General features: G+C 58.7%; 4 protein-coding genes across 4 annotated transcripts; 3 read left to right on the forward strand and 1 right to left on the reverse strand.

Moving 5' to 3' along the window:
- Positions 1-1,557: 1,557 nt before the first annotated feature.
- LOC136368124 (deoxyribonuclease-1-like) lies at positions 1,558-4,761 on the forward strand. Its single transcript, XM_066330140.1, has 8 exons — positions 1,558-1,741; positions 2,216-2,304; positions 2,460-2,543; positions 2,667-2,785; positions 3,534-3,649; positions 3,907-4,064; positions 4,148-4,244; positions 4,540-4,761. Exons 1-8 carry the CDS (start codon positions 1,595-1,597, stop codon positions 4,591-4,593), a joined length of 864 nt encoding a protein of 287 aa, XP_066186237.1. The 5' UTR covers positions 1,558-1,594; the 3' UTR covers positions 4,594-4,761.
- Positions 4,762-5,985: 1,224 nt separating this feature from the next.
- LOC136368123 (deoxyribonuclease-1-like 2) lies at positions 5,986-9,406 on the forward strand. Its single transcript, XM_066330139.1, has 8 exons — positions 5,986-6,402; positions 6,704-6,792; positions 7,704-7,787; positions 7,904-8,004; positions 8,079-8,191; positions 8,406-8,560; positions 8,673-8,769; positions 9,247-9,406. Exons 1-8 carry the CDS (start codon positions 6,256-6,258, stop codon positions 9,295-9,297), a joined length of 837 nt encoding a protein of 278 aa, XP_066186236.1. The 5' UTR covers positions 5,986-6,255; the 3' UTR covers positions 9,298-9,406.
- Positions 9,407-9,508: 102 nt separating this feature from the next.
- ECI1 (enoyl-CoA delta isomerase 1) lies at positions 9,509-15,477 on the reverse strand. The gene is given in 8 exon segments (XM_066330142.1): positions 9,509-10,006; positions 11,342-11,520; positions 12,199-12,207; positions 12,209-12,318; positions 13,182-13,328; positions 13,877-14,004; positions 14,970-15,116; positions 15,379-15,477. Coding segments are annotated over 8 exon segments (927 nt in total). The 5' UTR covers positions 15,419-15,477; the 3' UTR covers positions 9,509-9,839.
- Positions 15,478-16,046: 569 nt separating this feature from the next.
- On the forward strand, positions 16,047-17,540 carry PTX4 (pentraxin 4). The gene is given in 9 exon segments (XM_066329598.1): positions 16,047-16,181; positions 16,303-16,376; positions 16,378-16,470; positions 16,472-16,609; positions 16,611-16,756; positions 16,759-16,851; positions 16,854-17,054; positions 17,057-17,226; positions 17,228-17,540. Coding segments are annotated over 9 exon segments (1,353 nt in total). The 5' UTR covers positions 16,047-16,049; the 3' UTR covers positions 17,534-17,540.
- Positions 17,541-17,720: the final 180 nt, after the last annotated feature.

Raw genomic sequence — 17,720 nt, forward strand, 5'->3', positions numbered from 1 at the left:
CTGGCCCCAGCACACTCACAGCTTGTTGGAAATGTGAGTGCTGGATGGGAATGATTAGTTTTGCTGAAAAAACACTTTTAAAGAGAATTTGTATCTGGTGAGTGAGAGCTGCCCATGCCATGTATCGAGAAGCTGCTGATCCCCACACAAGGTCTCTGGGATTCATTTCATCTTGCAGAGCTCTTGTTGGCATTTTAATCCCTTCTTGACCTTACCTGTGATGGGGACCATTGGCAGAGGTTGAAAGGGTTCTTTTTTCACTGAGCAGACCTTTGCTTCCGTGAAAAATGCCATATGGAGCCTGAGGCCTCACATGATCCTTGGCTGGGCAACCAGCTGGCAAGGAGACAGTGTCCCTCTCCATAAATGCAGGTGCAGGTCCTTCCCCTTCCAGAGCCCGTGGACAACATCAAAGGTAGGTCCTGCTCCCCTCCCTTCCCACACCCCCCAGGAGCTCCCCTTGAGTGTCACCTCTTCCAGCTCAATTTTACCACAATGCTCTGGTGGGCCAAGCTCTGCTGCTTGCTGCAGCTCAGGGATGAATATGCCCCTCGAAGGTGCCTCTAGCCTGAAGGTTCAGAGACTGCTGTGCTCTCCAGGAGTGGGGAGGATTTATGGGGCTTTGGGGGATTTTTGGCATTGCCAAATCGTCGTGTTATCAGCTGAAGAGACTGTGGTGTTAGAGAGAAGTTTGCAGCAAGAGTGCAAGTGGGGAAAGTGAGGATTTAACTTGAGCAGCTGCCCCAGAAAGAAAAATGAGCCTGAGTCCAGCAAGTCCTTTCTCAGGCTGAGATATGTGCCAAAAGCTGGAGCATTTGCCCATCCTCTCAGCCCATTTATCAGGCTCTGGGTGAGTTTAGGCATTCAGGAACCCAGGCTTGGGCAGGGCTCAGATCCCACACGCTGGTAAAATATTACCCCAGGCTGAGTGCCATGGGAAATACTTCCCAAATGCCTTCCCCCGTGGGTGGGAGCTGCAGCACAGTCTTTGCAGAGGGTCCTGAGGGAGCCAGCCTGGGTAAGGATGGGGCAGGGGCACTGCTGGGGGATGGCTGGCAGGGGAGGGGCAGGTTACCCCAGGAGAGGATGCTACACCTCACGGTTGTGAGGAAGGTGGGGAGGGGTGTCACAGAGGATCCATCCCTTGCTCTGTACCAGCACAGCTGCTGTAGGGTCTTTGGGGTCTCTGGTGCTGATCCAGGGAAAGGTGGGAGAGGCACAAGCCAAGGGACTTTGGGGTCCCTGGCCACTGCCACCAATCCCAGGCCAGAAGAGCTGTCCAGGTTGAGCTCTTCCTCATGAGGAATGAGGAAGTGACTGCTCTGTGTCACCATGAAATGGCATTTACGTGTTTGCCAGGGAATTTTCCACTCCAGCCTTGTGAGTGATCTGGTCTCCTTCCAGGAGGGACAGGTAGGATAAAGCCCCATGCAATAGAGGTGTACAATCCCTGCATCCTGGTGGTTCACCAGGAAACAGACGCCTCCCAGTGAAACCAGTATGGCCAGTGGGAATACCCTGGTCATCCCTGTGGTCTGTCCCAAATCCTGATCCCAGGCAGGACAGCTGAGCCTCTCCTGCACCTCTGCACGGGATGGCAGCCTCGAGGCTGGTGTTGTCACTGCTGGTCACAGCTCTGCTGCTGCACGTGGCCACTGCGCTGAAGGTCGGCGCCTTCAACATCAAAGCGTTTGGGGACACCAAGATATCCAACCAGACCATCGCAAACATCATCGTCTCTGTGAGTTTGGGGGAGAGGAGCAGGCATGGATGTGCTCTGCTCTTCAGGGAGCAGCCAGCTTGGGCAGTGGGACACCTGCTTCATCCATCCATCCACCATCCATCATCCATCCATCCATCCATCCATCCATCCATCCATCCATCCATTCATAGGTCCAAGCCTTCATCTACCCACCCATCTGCTCGTCCCCCATCACCATCTCCCACCTCAGGCCATCTCCACTCTTGCTGATCCCCAATCAAGGCTGGGTGACATTTGGTGCTGCCCAGGTTCCTCCTTTGGAGCAGCTGCCAGGCTGGTGGGTGGTGGACAGACAGGCCCCCTCCAAAACAGGAGTCCCCTCCCTGGCCCTGAGGTCCCTGCTGCCTTCCCATTGCCAGCCTGGGAGCCTTTGCAGCCCAGAACAGGCAACAAGGGGTGCCCCCCAGAGCAGCTCCTGGCCAGGTGAGAGTAGCCCTGAGCTTGTCCCTCCAGATCCTGTCGGAGTATGACATCATTCTGGTGCAGGAGGTCCGGGATGCCGACCTGAGTGCTGTCAATGACCTCATGGACCAGCTCAACAGGTGACCCCACTGGCTTGGTGTGGGAGTGCCTGCAAAGGGGATTCTAGGATGGATTCCAGCTATGCCAGGGCACCTCTGGCTCAGCTGGAGAGAGCCTGATGGAAGCTGGGAAGCACCAGGAGCCTCCTCTCACCCTCTCCACCACTTGTTCCCAGTGCTGGGGAGAACCCATACAGCTTTTTGGTCAGCATCCCCCTGGGTCGGACCAGCTACAAGGAGCAGTACCTCTTCATCTACAGGTAAGGGATGCTGCCAAGCATCACCTGCTGCCCTCCCCAGCACCCCCAAAGGGGATGGGTACCTTTGGGGGCCCTGGCTGGGGCCAGAGCAGTGCTGGGGGCTGCCCTCCTCTCCTCTCTCAGGTCAGACATGGTCTCTGTGCTGGGAAGCTACTACTACGATGATGGCTGCGAAGCCTGTGGGAATGACACCTTCAGCAGGGAGCCCTTCATTGTGAAGTTCTCCTCACCCCCACACGTGAGCAGACCCAACGTTGGGGATGCCCAGACCTGGCATTGGGTCCCCTCCATGCAGGCCTGAGCCTAGCCAGATCTGCGCTCTTTGCCTGCCAAATATAGGGGGTTGCAAGCCCCCACCAGGGACCCACCCATGGATGCCCAGGGGGGCTCTGTCCCTGCCCAGCATGGCCAGCAATGCCTGCTGTCCACCCTGTGCCAGCTCCTATCAATCACCTGTCATCTCCCACCATGAGTCCTCTCCAGTTGTGTGCCATCTCACATTCTCCAGCTGTTTCGTGTCCTACATCCCATTGTGTGCTACCTCCCATCTTGTGCCATATCCCACCACCTGCTTCCTCTGGCTGGGTGCCATCTCCCACATGCACCATCTCCTATCACCTGTCATCCCCCATCCCTTCTGTCTCCCATCATGTCCCATTTCCCACTTTGTTCCACTGCCTACCTCATGCCATCACCTCCACCCCCTGAGAACCTCCTCAGGGCACACACACTGTCCCATGTCCTGCCCAAAACCATATTGGCTTGGAAATGCTAATGGGAAAAAAGCAGCAAACCCCAAACAATGCACCAAGGCATGCAGCTCCCCACTGGAATTTCCAGTCTGAGGGACAGGCAGAGCACCAAACTCAACACACCCTTTCCCTTCAACTTTTCCTGGCCAGTAGCTGGAGCTTGGCCCGGGGTGGTTTCCTGGGGTTCCCATTGCTCAGGGGCTGCACCCAAGCCAGGGGCTGATGGTCAGCTGTCCAGCAGAGGTCCAGGAGTTTGTGTTGGTGCCTCTGCATTCCGAGCCCAGCCATGCAGCACAGGAGATTGATGCACTCTACGATGTCTACACCGATGTCATCAACAAGTGGGGGATTAAAGTAAGCAGCGTTGGGGAACTTGGCTCCTCCCCAGGGCAGCCAGGTGGGATGAACATATCCCACGGGAGGCCTCTTGTACCCACCAGAGCAGATGCCACCACACCAGGGAGCTGCTGGATGACCCTCCTGCTGTTACTGGGGGCTTCTCCCTGTACACTGGGTCACCTCAGGGGGGTTTGTAGCCACCCCTTCAGATTTTAAGAAGCCCTTGCTGCCCATAAGGTGCATGGGCAAGGACACAGTGCTCTTCCCTGCAGGACATAATCCTTCTGGGTGATTTCAACGCTGACTGCTCCTACGTGACCAGCTCCCAGTGGCCGTCCATCCGCCTGCGCTCCCTCAGCGCCTGCGAGTGGCTCATCCCCGACAGCGCCGACACCACCGTGGCCGACACCACCGACTGCGCCTACGACCGGTGGGAGCCGTGGCAGGGGCTGGCATGGGGGGCTGGCACGGGGAGGGGTGACGGGCACTGACACCCCCGTGATGCCTCGGCAGCATCGTCGCCTGCGGCACTGCCCTGCGCCGAGGCATTGTAACTGGCTCCGCCACCGTCAACAACTTCGAGAAGAAATTCCACCTCCAGATCAAGACTGTGAGTGAGGGGCTGGGTGGGGCACAAGTCCACTAGTATTGGGATCTGCCTCAGCATAGCTCCTGGGAACGTGGGAGGGCTTCCTGTTCCCAAGGGTGCTCCTAAGGATGGCTTGACCCCAGCTGTTGTACCAAATTGACCCTCTAGATTGAGTATTTTGGGGTATGGTCTATATTTTGGGGGTTGGAGTGGAGCCTTGGGGTCCCAGCCAGCCATGACAGTGGCAGTGGTCCAGATGAGCTCAGGGTTTGAGTTGACTCTGGTCAGGGTGATTCTGCTCTCCCCTCACATGCAGGCTTTGGCTGTCAGCGACCATTTCCCCGTGGAGGTGACCCTGAAAGCCCAGTGAGCCTGTCCTCACACCAGCTGCTACCAGGACACCTCAGCACACATCCCTCGTGGGAACCCATGTGCCACTGGTGCCAGCCAAGCTGTCCACTGTCTCTGCAAGGAGTTCTTGGGTTCTTGTGGAAGTGTTATGCTTTCTGCTTCCATTAAAAATGAGTCTTTTCCTGCCTCTGCATCTCTGGACGGGAGGTCTCTTCAGTCTCCCCAGTAACCCGTGGTGCCCCAGGCCTCAGCCCCTGCCAGAGAGCCAGCAAGGTCCCCAGGGCTGGGGGGACCTCCTGCCACCAAGAGACCTGGACTTTTGGGGTAGTGAGAGCTGCTTCCCTCTCAGCTGATGGTGGCAAAAGCCAGGACTCAGGGAAGGGCCCGGGGGGCTCCAGGCTTTCCAGGGTGCAGGATCCTCTTCCACAGGATGCTCACGTCCTGGCAGAGCCTGCCTGGCTGCGGGGCTGCTGACAGGGCGCTGACAGCGAGGGTGCGGGGAGGACGTGAGTCAGCTCCCAGGGGGTTTGGTGCTTCCCAGGGGGTTTCGGTGCCGACACAGCACCGGGGGACACGGGACTCATCCCGAGACTGGGTGTGAGGATACAAAACCTAGAGAGCCTGGCAAGTCCTGGCACGAGCAGCCGTCAGAGCCAGCTGCTCCGTTGTCATCCCGGGGTGATACCATGGGCCATGGTGATGCCATAGACTGGCATGGGGAATGTCAGCCCTCCTGGGGCTACTTTGGGTCACTAGTGGGGTGACATTGGGGCTGCTACAAGGGTATGAAGCCATCCTCTCTTGCCGTGGCTGGTGGTGCTCACCTGCCCGACCCAGACACCGGCCACTTCCTTCTCTTCCCTCTAATTACACCATCTTCCCTCTAATTACGCCAGCACCCTTCACCTCCTGCCTGGCCACCATGCCCACTCTGTGATCCAGGTGCTACCCAGATGGCAGCCCCCAGGTCCCACATACTCATCCAGTCCCACAGGGATGCCCCAGCATTTCCAAGTCTCCCTGTCTGTCCTTTGCTGCGTCAGCACAGGGATGGCTGGGCTGGCCCCACCCTGTCGCCCTGTGGGAATTTTGGTTTCCCAATGCGGGAAGAAGCTCAAAGTTATGCCAAAACCCCCACGGGGGTGTCCGACTCATCCTGCTTTGCCGGCACCTCCACTGGGAATAAAACCGCCCATCCTGCTGCCGGGAGGGCAGAGGTGCTGCGCATTCAGCAAGGTAAGGACAGATCCCGGGCTCAGCATTCAACTGGCAACCAGGTGGGACTGGGATGGACTGGGACACGGGATAAGGAGCCTCCTTACCCACACTGGGGGCTGTGGTGAAGATGTGGAACAGCCTGGGGCCTGGAATGCTGTCAGTGGTGGATGGGGCTGGTGGGCGTGAAGACATCTTGGTGGGGGAGTGGAGCTGAGTGATCCCTGCAGCTGGAAGAGGCAGACTCACAGCAGTGGGACAGGATTTGTCTTCTGGGACTGGTGAGCTGGCAGACTGCTCACACCAGCTCTGCAGCCTGTTCTGGGCAATGCCCACCATGACACACTGTCACACACCAGGATTTGGAAGGATCCAAATGTTTTTTCCTCTACCTCAAATCCAAAATAGTGTTCCGAGTTCATCTCCCATCCCTGCATCCCTGTGACTCAGCATCAATTCTGGAAGAATGGGGACTGTGACACTGGAATTGTCCCTGCTGGCTGTGGCTCTCCTGTGCCCAGCCACTGCCATGCTGCGCATCGGTGCCTTCAACATCCAGGCCTTTGGTGACACCAAGATGTCCAACAAGGAAGTGGCAGAGATCATCATCAACGTGAGTGCAGCCAGTGCACCGTGGGGTGAGCTGTGTGCTGGGACAGACCCCAACACGGCTCCTGTGGCAGAGGCACGAGGATGTGGCTGAGGATGGGATGGCATCGCAGTGCTGGGGATGGCCTGGACAGAAGAAGGCTTGGTGGGTGTGAGGCACAACCTACAGTCCCTCTGACCTCTCCTTGGGGACATCTGCTCTGGCACCAAGAGACATGAGTCCCCATGGTGCTGAAGCCAGAACCATGTGCCTGGCTGGGAGATGGGTGGGAGGCTGGCCCTGAGCTGTCCCTCTTGGCTGGCAGGTCCTGCTCCGCTACGACGTGGTGCTGGTGCAGGAGGTGCGCGACTCCGACCTCAGCGCTGTCACCGAGCTCATGGAGCAGCTCAACAGGTACCAGAAGGGCTGGGATTGGGATGGCAGCACCAGCAGGGAAAGCCAAGCTGCCTGAACAGTAAGAGGAAAGAAAAAAGTTGTCCATCAACAGAGAGTTTATTTTTGGAAAGAATAGGAGAAACGTGCTGGGTAAGGAGGAGACACTGCAAACAACACTGGGAAACCCAGTGAAGGGAATGGGATACAAGTGATAGAAGTCCCTTCTGAAAGCTGTAAACTCACCAGAGCATTCAGGATGGAAAGGAACTACAGCTCTGGCAAGCTCTGTCTCCAAAATCCAACCAGAGAGGGCAGAAGCAAGAGAAGGGAAGTAAGGACAGGCAGACCTTGCACCCTGAGACCCTGTGAGTGGCAGAGAGACCCCTGGATGGACTCAGCAGTGGATGATGCTTTGAGGGGGGTGGTTCTGGCACCCTAGGAGGAAAAGGGGCTGCTAGGGTGGGCTAAAGCTTACACAGCAGGGTGACAGCTGCTGCTACCGTCGAAAGGAAGTTAGTGCTCCTGAGCAGGTACACCCAGCCCATGTCCTCGCCCCTTCCGTGTCCCCTCCAGCATGGCCACAAAGCAGCCAGGGCAGGGAGGGTGACGCTGAGTGCTGCAGAGCCCCAGGCTGCTCACTGACCTAATTTAGGTCTGCTGCAAATGAAGGTGAGGAATGTCCCTGCAGAGAAAGGGTGGCAGGAGCTGCCCCATGTCATGCTGCGCCCAAGGAGCCACCTGGGGGAGAGGCACTGGGGGCTTCAGACCTGTTATACCTCATGTCACCCCACAACCAGGGAACAGTGACCCATGGGGACTGTAGAGTAGGACCAGCTGGTGCAAACCCTAGGGCCACCCAGCTCTGGATATGCCAAAGCCAATCCGGATGGTCCCAGCCACATAACTGTCCTGTCTTTGTGTCTCTGCAGCGCATCCACATCCCCATATGACTATGAGATCAGTGGCCCCCTGGGACGAGAGAACTACAAGGAGATGTACCTGTTTATCTACAGGTAATGGGGCTGGCAGTGCTGCTGCCTGTGCCATGGCACTGCAGGGCCACCAGCACCACAGAGGGGACACAGGGGTTGTGTCGAGTCCCAGGGTTACCATCCTTTTGCTCCTACAGGACAGATGTTGTGTCTGTGGTGGACACCTACCAGTATGAGGACCCCCAGGATGTCTTCAGCCGGGAGCCATTCATCCTGAGGGTCTCAGCACCCAGTACCAGTAAGTGGGGGAACAAGTGGCCATGGGTTGTGGCATGGGGTGGCTGTGGGGCTGACATCCCTTTTCCCTGGCAGAGGTGAAGGAGTTTGTGCTGGTGCCCCTGCACTCAGCCCCACATGATGCTGTTGCTGAGATTGATGCACTCTATGACGTCTACCTGGCCATCATCAACAAGTGGGGGACTGATGTGAGTGTCACCAGCACTGGGGGGGACACTGAGCCCCAGGGACTGTTTGACCCACATTGGCACCCTGTTTCGAGGCGAGCGCAGCTGGTGCAGGAGTGGTGGGGTGGGAACCCCGTTCCTGCTCCCTGGCAGGGCAATTCCTGCCACCCCCACAGCAGGGCAGGTGGCAGGAACAGCCCCTCACCACATCACGAGCCTCCCATCTCCCCTGCAGAACATGATGTTCCTGGGGGACTTCAACGCCGACTGTTCCTACGTCCAGCCGGGTGACTGGGCGTCCATCCGCCTGCGCACCAGCGACATCTTCAAGTGGCTGATCCCTGACAGCGCCGACACCACTGTGGGCAAGTCAGACTGTGCCTATGACAGGTGAGGGCTGCCACCACAGCACCACTGTCCCTTCCCTGACACCTCCCTGCCTGCCCTGCACTGCCAGCAGGGCCAGGAGTGGCACCCACCATTCATCACATCTCCTCTGCAGGATCGTGGTGTGTGGCAACAAGCTGAAGAGGAGCATCGTGTCCAACTCAGCTGGTATCTACAATTTCCAGCGTGATTTCCAGTTGGACCAGGAGGAGGTGAGCCAGGATCACACATTGGGGCTCTAGCAGGCACCAAAGCTGAGCTGGCCCAGGCTGCAGGGCTGCCCTTGTCTCTTCGAGGGGCTCAGGGTGACCCATGGGTGGAAACAGGACAGGGGTTTGGGGTCACTGCCTGTCCCTTTTGGGAAGAGATTGTACAGGGTTTTTTATGGTCTTCTATGGGCAGGACTAAAGGTATGGGGTAACCTAAGCCAACCTTCAACCACCCATCACTGGCACAGAGACCCCAGATGAGACATGGGGGATTTGGAGGGCAGGTGGCACTCTGCCAGTGCTCACCCCAAACCATGCCTGGGCACCTCGCCATGAGAGGTGCCAAAACTGGAGCCTTGTGTGTCAAGTGTCTTGGGGCTGGGGACAGTGTGCCCCCTGAATCAGGCAGAAGGTTCTGCCAGCCCCAGCAGCGAGGGGCAGTGGCTCACTGAACATCTCCCACCTCTTGCCCTCCTCCAGGCCCTGGCAGTCAGTGACCACTACCCTGTCGAGGTGAAACTGGCAGCCTGAGCTTCTCCTGCAGCCACAGACCAGGATCCAGCTCCAGCTCCCACCACAAATCCCCACCGAAGGTGTTCCACTCAGCCCCAAACACAAGTACTGTGCATGGGCTGCCCCACACCCCAGTCTGGAGAAGGATGACAGCTGGTTGTGCCCAGACCCCCAGCCCACCAGCCAGGACGCTGTGACCACAGACAAGGCATGGAGCAAAGCATCAATCTCCTACCTCATTGAAGATTTATTGACAAACCTCATTTCACAATTAACTGTTGGACAGGAGGGAGGACATCCAAGGACGTTGGGCTCAGGCCACAGCTTGTTGAGACTCTGTCCCTGTCCTTTCCTTGGGGGCTGAGTGGCTCTCCCTGCCCTTGGAGAAGGCAGCAGTGGTGTCAGGCACTCTACAGGCACAAAGGGAAGGGGCACTGGGGCGCCATGGGAGCAGGTGGCACGTCACCGATTGCTGGCACTGCAGGTGGCTTCGCTGTGAGACCAACAGCTTTTGCAGCGTTTCAGAGGGTGACTCGACCTCCCAGGGACCAGCTGGATCCTCAGCTCTTCCTCTTCTTCAGCATCTCCATGTACATGCGAAGGGACTTCTGGATGGACTCTTTTGAGACAAAGGTGACGAAGTTTTTGATGTCTTCCTCCCGGTGAGCTACCAGGCGATCCAACACCGTCTTCCTCATCATGGTCTTGGTGAGCTGGCGGGCGTGGTCTGCAGAGAGGACAGCAAGGGTGAGGAACGTGCCCTGACCTCACCCCTGACCAGCCCTCCATGCCACCAAATGCAGGTCTAATGGGGAGGGATCATACAGCAAAGTGCTCCTGAAACCAGCAGGGAAAGGGGTAAGAAAAACCCACCAGCTGGGAGCTGAACTGGATAAATTCTCATATAATAAATTATGGTTGTACTGCTCAGTGGTGAAATGACTGATCTACTGGCAAAAAGTTGTGTACCTCCTTCTCTCTGTGCCCTCCAGAGCCCAATATCCACTTCCAATACACACCAGTAACCAAACAAAATTCGTTCTTATTTGAAACTGCTGGGGCTCTAAACTCCCCTGAACCATTCCCTTCAATCCCTGCAAGACAATCTGCTTCTGCCAACCACGCTGTACAAAAGCCAGCAAGATTTCCCTCGAGCTCATCCCTGGGCCTGTGCCATTCCACATGGATATGTGGATGCTGCTGGAGTAGCAGTGGCTGGTGGAACTGACTGGCCTTGAGCACATACCTGCTCACAGAGCCAGGTGCACTGATGTGGCAGCACATCTGGGGCACAGATGTTTTATTCATGCACTTAGTGACAATGAAACGAGGACTGACTCCCTCCATTCAGACACTGGGAACCCTGAATTGCTCCAGTACCTGGGTGCTGAAGCCACCTTCACCCAGACAGTTCTGATTTAGGGGAAGGATCTGCACGGGACCTCCTGTAAGTCAGGTGAGGGCACAGCTGAGACATGCTCCCAGTCTGGGGAGTGAGGTGTGACTCTAACACCAGGACAGCAGGGAGGACAGGTGGCATGGGCTGGGACAGCTCAGTCTGTGGAGAGCCTTCTCCCAGCCCAGGAACCTTGTGCTGCAGTCATGGAGCAGCCCAACACACGGTGCCTGTGCTGTCTGCCTGTCCTCATCCACAGCCCCATCACTGCCTTCCAGAATGCCAAGAGTTGATTCAGACCACAAAAGCAGCCTGGCAGCCATCCAGGAGCTCTCACCCAGCCTGTTCACTCAGCTCCATGGCAGCTTTCTGGGCTAACACCTCCACTGACAGAGGATTTGATTTGTCTGTGGAGCTCAGACACCTCCAGACTGACTCAGCAGGGCTGGCAGGATGAACTGAGCTGCAGCCATGTGCCTGAACGTTAGCACAGTGCCCCTCTCTGTTAGCCCAAGGCTGCCAGGACTGCTGGGCTGAGCTTTCCTACCTCCCAGCCATCCAAACCTCCCCTTTTAATGGAAGCTGTTACACAACTCCCAGGCACCAGCCCTGCCGTCTGCGCCTCCCACTCAGATCAGGTCCCCTCTGCTTCTGCCAGAGGTTTACCAGGAAGGGCCAGCCACTGTGCCATGACAGCTGCCGCCTTCTCCATGAGCTTCTCCTCTGGTACCAGCTCATCCACAAGGCCCAACCTGTGGGCCTCAGGTGCAGGGTGGAGGGAGCCCAGCTGGAGGGAGCGTTCGGCAGTTCGGTGTCCCACAACATTCACAAACGTGTCCTTAAACCTGCAAGAGATGGGAGGGAAAGCCATGCTCAGGGGCAACTCAACAAGACACCAAGAGCTGACAGCACTCTGGCCCCAGTTCCTCAGGTTGGGTCAGAACAGCAGCTGTGGTCTCAATCACAATGTGAAAATGGTGTGAGAAGAGCCATTTTTGGTAGGACCCCAAGAGAGTTCCCTCTCCTCTGCACGAAAGTTGCTCTTTTTACTCTCAGTGTCTGTGGGTACCCACCTGGTGTGACTGAAAACTCCTTCCCAACAGTGTTTTTATACATTCCTAGGGCAAACAAGGTCCTGTGTGTACCTTTGTGCCCCTGTGCTTTCAGGGATCTCCACACCACAGGATTTTGCAGGTACACAGTGTGTACCCAGAGAAAAGCCTATTCCCAGACTGAGCCTGACCCATGAGATCTCCCAGCACTAGTTCTGGAGTCAGTTGCAGGGCCAGAACTGAGGTCCTTGCTGGTGCAAGATGCAGGGACATTCCGTAGCCTGAAAGCTTTGCAGATATGTGCAGGGCAGGACAGGACAGAAATGAGGTGTCATCTCCTGCAGCTGCAAATATCTGATCCCTGACACACAAACCACACTGCCATGACCTGATGAACTGGTGTTCATCCTTGAAGATGAATTCTTTCTAGAGACCTACACATGATACTAGAAGTGGGAGGCACTGGCCTACCAGAAGGGCCACAATGCCCAGCTGGGCTTCGTTCAGGCCGATGCCGAATTTGGGATTCTCTGCCATGATCCTGTAGTCACACGACAGGGCGATAAGGCAGCCCCCAGCTGGACTGGACCCCTGGCAGAGAGAAGGACAGAGTGAGTCCAGGACATGGTTACAAACACCCCCCCAGCCTTGCTGATCACTCCAGAGCATGGAAGACACCAGGAAGACAGAGCAGATGTCCCCCAAATTTCTGATCACCTGATTCGGTACAGTCCTAAAGAAGATTTCTGATGTTTATCAGGGTTTCACAGAATCACAGGAGTGTTTGGGTTGGAAGGCACCTTAAAGCTCGTTTCATTCCAAGCCCCCTGCTACAGGCAGGGACACCTTCCACTAGATCAGGTTGCTCAGATCAGCTCCATCCAGCCTGGCCTTGGACACTTCCAGGGATGGAGCAGCCTCAGTTCTCTGGGCAACATGTTCTAGGGCCTCACCCCCCTCACAAGGAAGATTTCCCTTCCATTTGTGACCATCTTTTCCACGGCTCAGTGCTGCTCAGCCCTGCACAGGAGCCTGAGAGAAACCAGTGCCTTCGGGGGGCTGTTGACAGACACCACCGTGTGAGCTGCAGGGCAGCACACCCTGGAAATTAAAACAGACACCAAAAATGTAATGATCCATCCACAGACACGGAGACTCCAGGAGCACTTCCCTGCTGGCCAAGAACCCGGCTGGAGAAGCAAAACCTGCTGGAAATGCTGAAATACTGCTATAACCCAACAGTGCCTTCAGCTTACACAGCCTGCAGCATCCCACGCTTCCATACCTTCCCACAGCCCACAGAACTGACAGACACGAATTTCACTTGAACAACCCAACAGGTACATCCCTGGATGAATTTCAGTCTGGTTTTTCAGTTGTCCCTGCCCACACAGTCCAAAGCAGCTGCAGCAGGTGACAATCCCACCTGAGGAAGGCAGGCCCAAAGGACATACGTTGACTGCAGCCACTGTCACCATGCTCGAGCCATAGAGCCGGAGCCACATCTCCTGCACGGCTTTCCAGAACTCAGTGTAGTGCTCCACACTCTTCCCAGACATCTCAGTGATGTCCAGGCCAGATGAGAATATTTTGGGGACAGCCTGGAATTGAGAAAAGACAGATGTCACTGAGAAGGAAGGACCCTTTAGTTCTCAGCCTGGCAGCTTGAGGGAAAGGAAAGTGATGAATATGTGATACAAATCAAGGTCTTTTGGGGTTCTGAAAATATGTCCGTGGTGCTCCCACAGCCTGGATTATCCCATTGCCATGGCCTGCACTGCTGGGCCTCTATTTGCAACACAATTTCTCATTGTCAGGGTCTCTGTGTGAGTACATCAGCCACATGACACAAAACCTGTCCTGTCCCATTCCCAGGCACCACATCGTCCCCACACCACATCTGAAAATAAGCACTGGCATCTCCCAGCAGCTCCCTGTGGGTGAGCCAGGAGATGTCACAGGATGTGTCAGGTTGGCAAATTTGATTTTCATGATAAAGCACAACACTTGGCTGTCATTCTTCTGCTAGAAAAAGGCACAGAAGAAAGATCATAGTCCTTCCAGGAGCCCCCTGCCCTCCTCTCAGAGTCAATCCAAGGTGCCTGGGGACCCTCCTGTGGCAGTGACCCAAGCAGGAGCAAACACTTACAGAGGTGATGATCACTCCCCGGCAGGCCCGGTTGTTCTCCAGCTTCTCCAGGCTTATGGAAAACTCTGTAAGGAACTCCAGGCTGAGGCTGTTGACTGGGGGACTCTTGAACTTCATCATGGCAACGCCTGTGCAGGGTAAACACAGACATCAGACTGCCCTCACAACAGCTCACGCTGCCCTGCCCAGGGCAGCTTCACCCACCTCTCTGTTTCCCTCATCAAACTCTGTCTTCCCACTTCCACTCAACAGCACTCCTGGCTACTTAAAAGCTTCCAGAGCAGCAGAGCCAAGAGCAAGGTCCTGTTTTGCCCCGATCCACCCACAAGCCAGGGTCACTCAGCAGGTGGTGGACCTGGAGCACAAACCAGGCCGTGCGTGGTGGCACCCCACGTGTCCCAAAGCCCAGTCACCTTCTGGGTCACAGCACCCAGCATTCCCTTCTGTCTGGGCTCAATGGGGAAGGTCGAGCCTGCAGCTTCTGTCACAGCAAACAGTCTGTGTCCAGGGGGTCACACACCTGCTGGAGCCTGTCAGCACCATGGGAAGGGCTCTGAGTCCTTGTCCCTGCCCAAACTGCACTACCCTACCAAAAAGGTCCTCCCTGAGTGCTTAGCCTGGGTGCTGCAGCCATGTCCAGCTGGGAACAGCACGAGGACACACCCAGGCACCTGAAAGCAGGTGGGAAGCCACAAGAACAGGAACCTTTGTTCATTGCAGGGACATGGTCCCATGACAGCTATTGCTGGTAGCCAGGTCACACAAATTCCCAACACTCTTCCCTGACGGAGCACTGCCACTCTACCAGGTGCCCAAGCCAGGGACCCTCAGAGAGGGGACAATGCACAGGCAGGGGACAATGACAGCCAGGATCTGCCTGTAGCATCAGCCACCTGAAGAGCCCACAACTGGTGAGAGTCCCAAACACTTCTCCCTGAGGCTCTTAAGCAGCTGCAGCTGCATTATCTGGAGCTTTGGTGACTTTCCACGCCCAGAGCCACACATGCCATGGGACGGGGTGGAAAGGACCCTGCCTGTGCCGCACAATGCCCGTAGGTTGAGGGTGACAATGCAGAGGTGCCACACGCCATACCTGAGCTCTCGTCCAGCTCCACCTGGATCTTGTTGTTGCTGAAGGAACGGCACGGGGCGAGCGGGAGCCCAGGGGGCTGCAGGGGGCTGTGGGGCGGCCGGGTGGCCCTGTCCCACGCTGGGGGACGGCACCACAGGGACAGCACACCTGGGGGACACAGACAAGTGAGGACGGGAAGAACACAGCCCCCACAGGTGTGGGGTGCGCCCCCCAAAACCGCTCCGCACGGCCAGGGCGGGACACGGGAGCCACTCAAGGAGGATACACCCCACCCACGGCAGGGGGACACGTGGAGCCCCCTGTCGGTAAGGGATACCCTGTCGGTAAGGGAGGGGCACAGAGAGGCAGCAGGGGTTGGGGACACGCCGAGCCCGCCGCAAGGAGCGGTCGGGGCAGGGTCCGGGCGCACCTGAGCGGCCGATCCGGCCGGCGAGCGTCGCAGCCGCCATCTTGTGCCCGGCTCAAGGGTACGCGGTGGGTTGGGGCGGGGCCTGAGGGGGCGGTGTCCGTGGGGGCGGGGCTCATGAAGGGCGGGATCATACTACGCCACGTTGAAGCCCCGCCCAGAGCCTTAAAGCTCCGCCCACCAGCGGCGCTGAGGCGCGCATGTGCTGCCCTCTTGTGGTAACCCTGCCGCACCGCCCTGTCCTGCGGGCACTGACCGCTCCGTCCTACCTGCCCTGCCCTGTCCTGTCCTGTCCTGCGGGCACTGACCGCTCCGTCCTACCTGCCCTGCCCTGTCCTGTCCTGTCCTGCCGGCAACTGACCGCTCCGTCCTTCCTGCCCTGCCCTATCCTGCCTGCGCTCCTGTGCCTGTCCCGCTGTCCAAGGGTCCCCCACACCCTTTCTCCACCTCACAGCCGAATATCCCCGGCCCGGCCCCTGCCGCGGGACGCCGGGAGCTCTGGGCCGGGGCCAGCCGCCCCCGCAGAGCGCTGGCGCGGGCCTCAGCGCTGGGAGCCCCGGTGCTGGGCCGTGCCAGCGGGGGCTGCGGATCTCATCATGGTGGAGGCTGCCCGGGGGGACACCACGGGGGCCAGGGCCGGCCTTGCCGTGCAGCAGAAAGCGTCCGGCAGCGGGATGGCGGCGATGGCGCTGCCCCTCTGCCTGATCCTCGCTGCCGCCCTGCAGGGCGGCCTGACCCGGGCACCGGGACCCCCGGCCCGCCCCGGCCCCCTGCTCCTGCGGCTGCGGCGCCTGGAGAGCAGGTGGGTGCCCGGGGGGGGAAGGGTTGCTGCCCAGCCTGTGCCAGCGGCATAGTCAGCATTGTGGGTTGGGCAGGAAGCCGGCATGCGGGCATAGCTTCACCCCACATCATCCCACTCCTTTGCAGTTTCTCCGGCTCCAGGAGGTGACACTGAACCACCTCCAGAGCATCGCCAGCAACTACAACATCTCCTACAACATCGGGACGTTTCCAGGCACTGGCGGAGCAGGCGGAGGTGGCCGACGCTGCCCGGGCCGCCCTGGGTGCCGAGCTGGCCCGCCTGGCCACCGCTGGCCCGGCTGCGCCGCAGGCTGAAGAGGCTGGAGGGGACAGTGGGTGCCCTGAGCCCGGCACACGGCCTGCTCACCCACCCACCGTCCGCACTGCTGGAGGCTGGCACCAAACCGCACGGTCTGCCAGACGCTGCCCGGAGCCGGCAGCCAGCTGGAGCAGCAGCCACCGGGCCAGGCTGTCCGCAGCACCCCCAGCCCTCGCCGCCCGAAGACGAGGCGGTGGCAGGAACACCGGCAGGAGGAAGGGCACTGGCTGCCGGCTGATGCCGGGCCTGGTGGAGCGCCCGGGAGGATGAGGAGACCCCTCGTGATGCAGCACCAGGAGCCCAGACCACGGCACCGGTGCTCCCCAAAGAGAAGCCTCCAGCGCCCCGGCAGCCGGGAAGGGTAGGTACGGCCCCCCCGGCCCGGTGCCCACCTCCCCCGCCTGTCGCACCGGTGCCGTCCTGCTCTTCCCCAACACCTCCGCTGAGCACAGGGCCGTCCTGGGGCTGGGGCCACACCGGGGGCTGCGGGCGATGTCACTCTGTGCCTGGCTGGCCACCGCAGCCCCTCGCCTCGGTGCTCTCCTCTCCTACGCCACCGAGAAGGGCGCAGCGAGCTGGCCGTGCATGGCCATGGTGGGGATCGCCCCGGCTCTGCACGTTTCATCGTGGGGGACGGGCAATTTCGGGAGCTCCCGGTGGCGCCGCTCCTGGATGGCAAATGGCACCACTTGTGCCTCACCTGGTCCTCCGGCCAGGGCCAGTACCGCTTCTTACGTGGACAGGAGGCTGCTGGCTGCCGCTCCGGCTTCCAGCAGGGCTATGAAATTCCCCCGGGGCGGCTCGCTGGTGCTGGGCCGGGGGGCAGGACGGCCACAATATGGACTTGGACCTGCAGAAGCTTTTGTGGGTCACCTGGCTGGCTTCACTCTCTGGAGACGGGCTCTCCTGCCCGGGGAGGTGGCCAGAATGGCGACCGGGCGGGGGATACCCCGTGGCCCCGTCCTCACGCTGGCCGATGCCTCCCTGCAGGGAGGGGTGCGGAGGGTGGCCTGTCCGTGCCTCCAGCGCTGCCTTTGACGAGGCTGACAGCAGGAATGGTGCCGGCTACCAGCGGTCACGGCTGGCTCACGGTGCCGCTCCCGACATGAGCTGAATCCTCCCAGGAGATGGGACCCCCAGCAGGACCGGCACCACCGCAGAGGGGCGGGGAAAGGGGTTTTGGCAGCCAGTACGGCAGACGTGGACCAAAGCCATAGGTCGCCTG

The sequence above is a fragment of the Sylvia atricapilla genome, chromosome 15 (assembly GCF_009819655.1).
Source record: "Sylvia atricapilla isolate bSylAtr1 chromosome 15, bSylAtr1.pri, whole genome shotgun sequence".
Classification (NCBI taxonomy): domain Eukaryota; kingdom Metazoa; phylum Chordata; class Aves; order Passeriformes; family Sylviidae; genus Sylvia; species Sylvia atricapilla.

What these genes read in the sequence shown, in the direction of transcription:
- LOC136368124 (XM_066330140.1), top strand. Translation starts at nt 1,595, where the DNA reads ATGGCAGCCTCGAGGCTGGTGTTGTCACTGCTGGTCACAGCTCTGCTG. An exon ending in TCGCAAACATCATCGTCTCT is followed by an intron (nt 1,742 to 2,215) that starts GTGAGTTTGGGG and finishes TTGTCCCTCCAG; the next exon opens with ATCCTGTCGGAGTATGACAT. An exon ending in CTCCTCACCCCCACACGTGA is followed by an intron (nt 2,786 to 3,533) that starts GCAGACCCAACG and finishes TCAGCTGTCCAG; the next exon opens with CAGAGGTCCAGGAGTTTGTG.
- LOC136368123 (XM_066330139.1), top strand. Translation starts at nt 6,256, where the DNA reads ATGGGGACTGTGACACTGGAATTGTCCCTGCTGGCTGTGGCTCTCCTG. An exon ending in CTCATGGAGCAGCTCAACAG is followed by an intron (nt 6,793 to 7,703) that starts GTACCAGAAGGG and finishes GTGTCTCTGCAG; the next exon opens with CGCATCCACATCCCCATATG. An exon ending in TCAGACTGTGCCTATGACAG is followed by an intron (nt 8,561 to 8,672) that starts GTGAGGGCTGCC and finishes TCTCCTCTGCAG; the next exon opens with GATCGTGGTGTGTGGCAACA.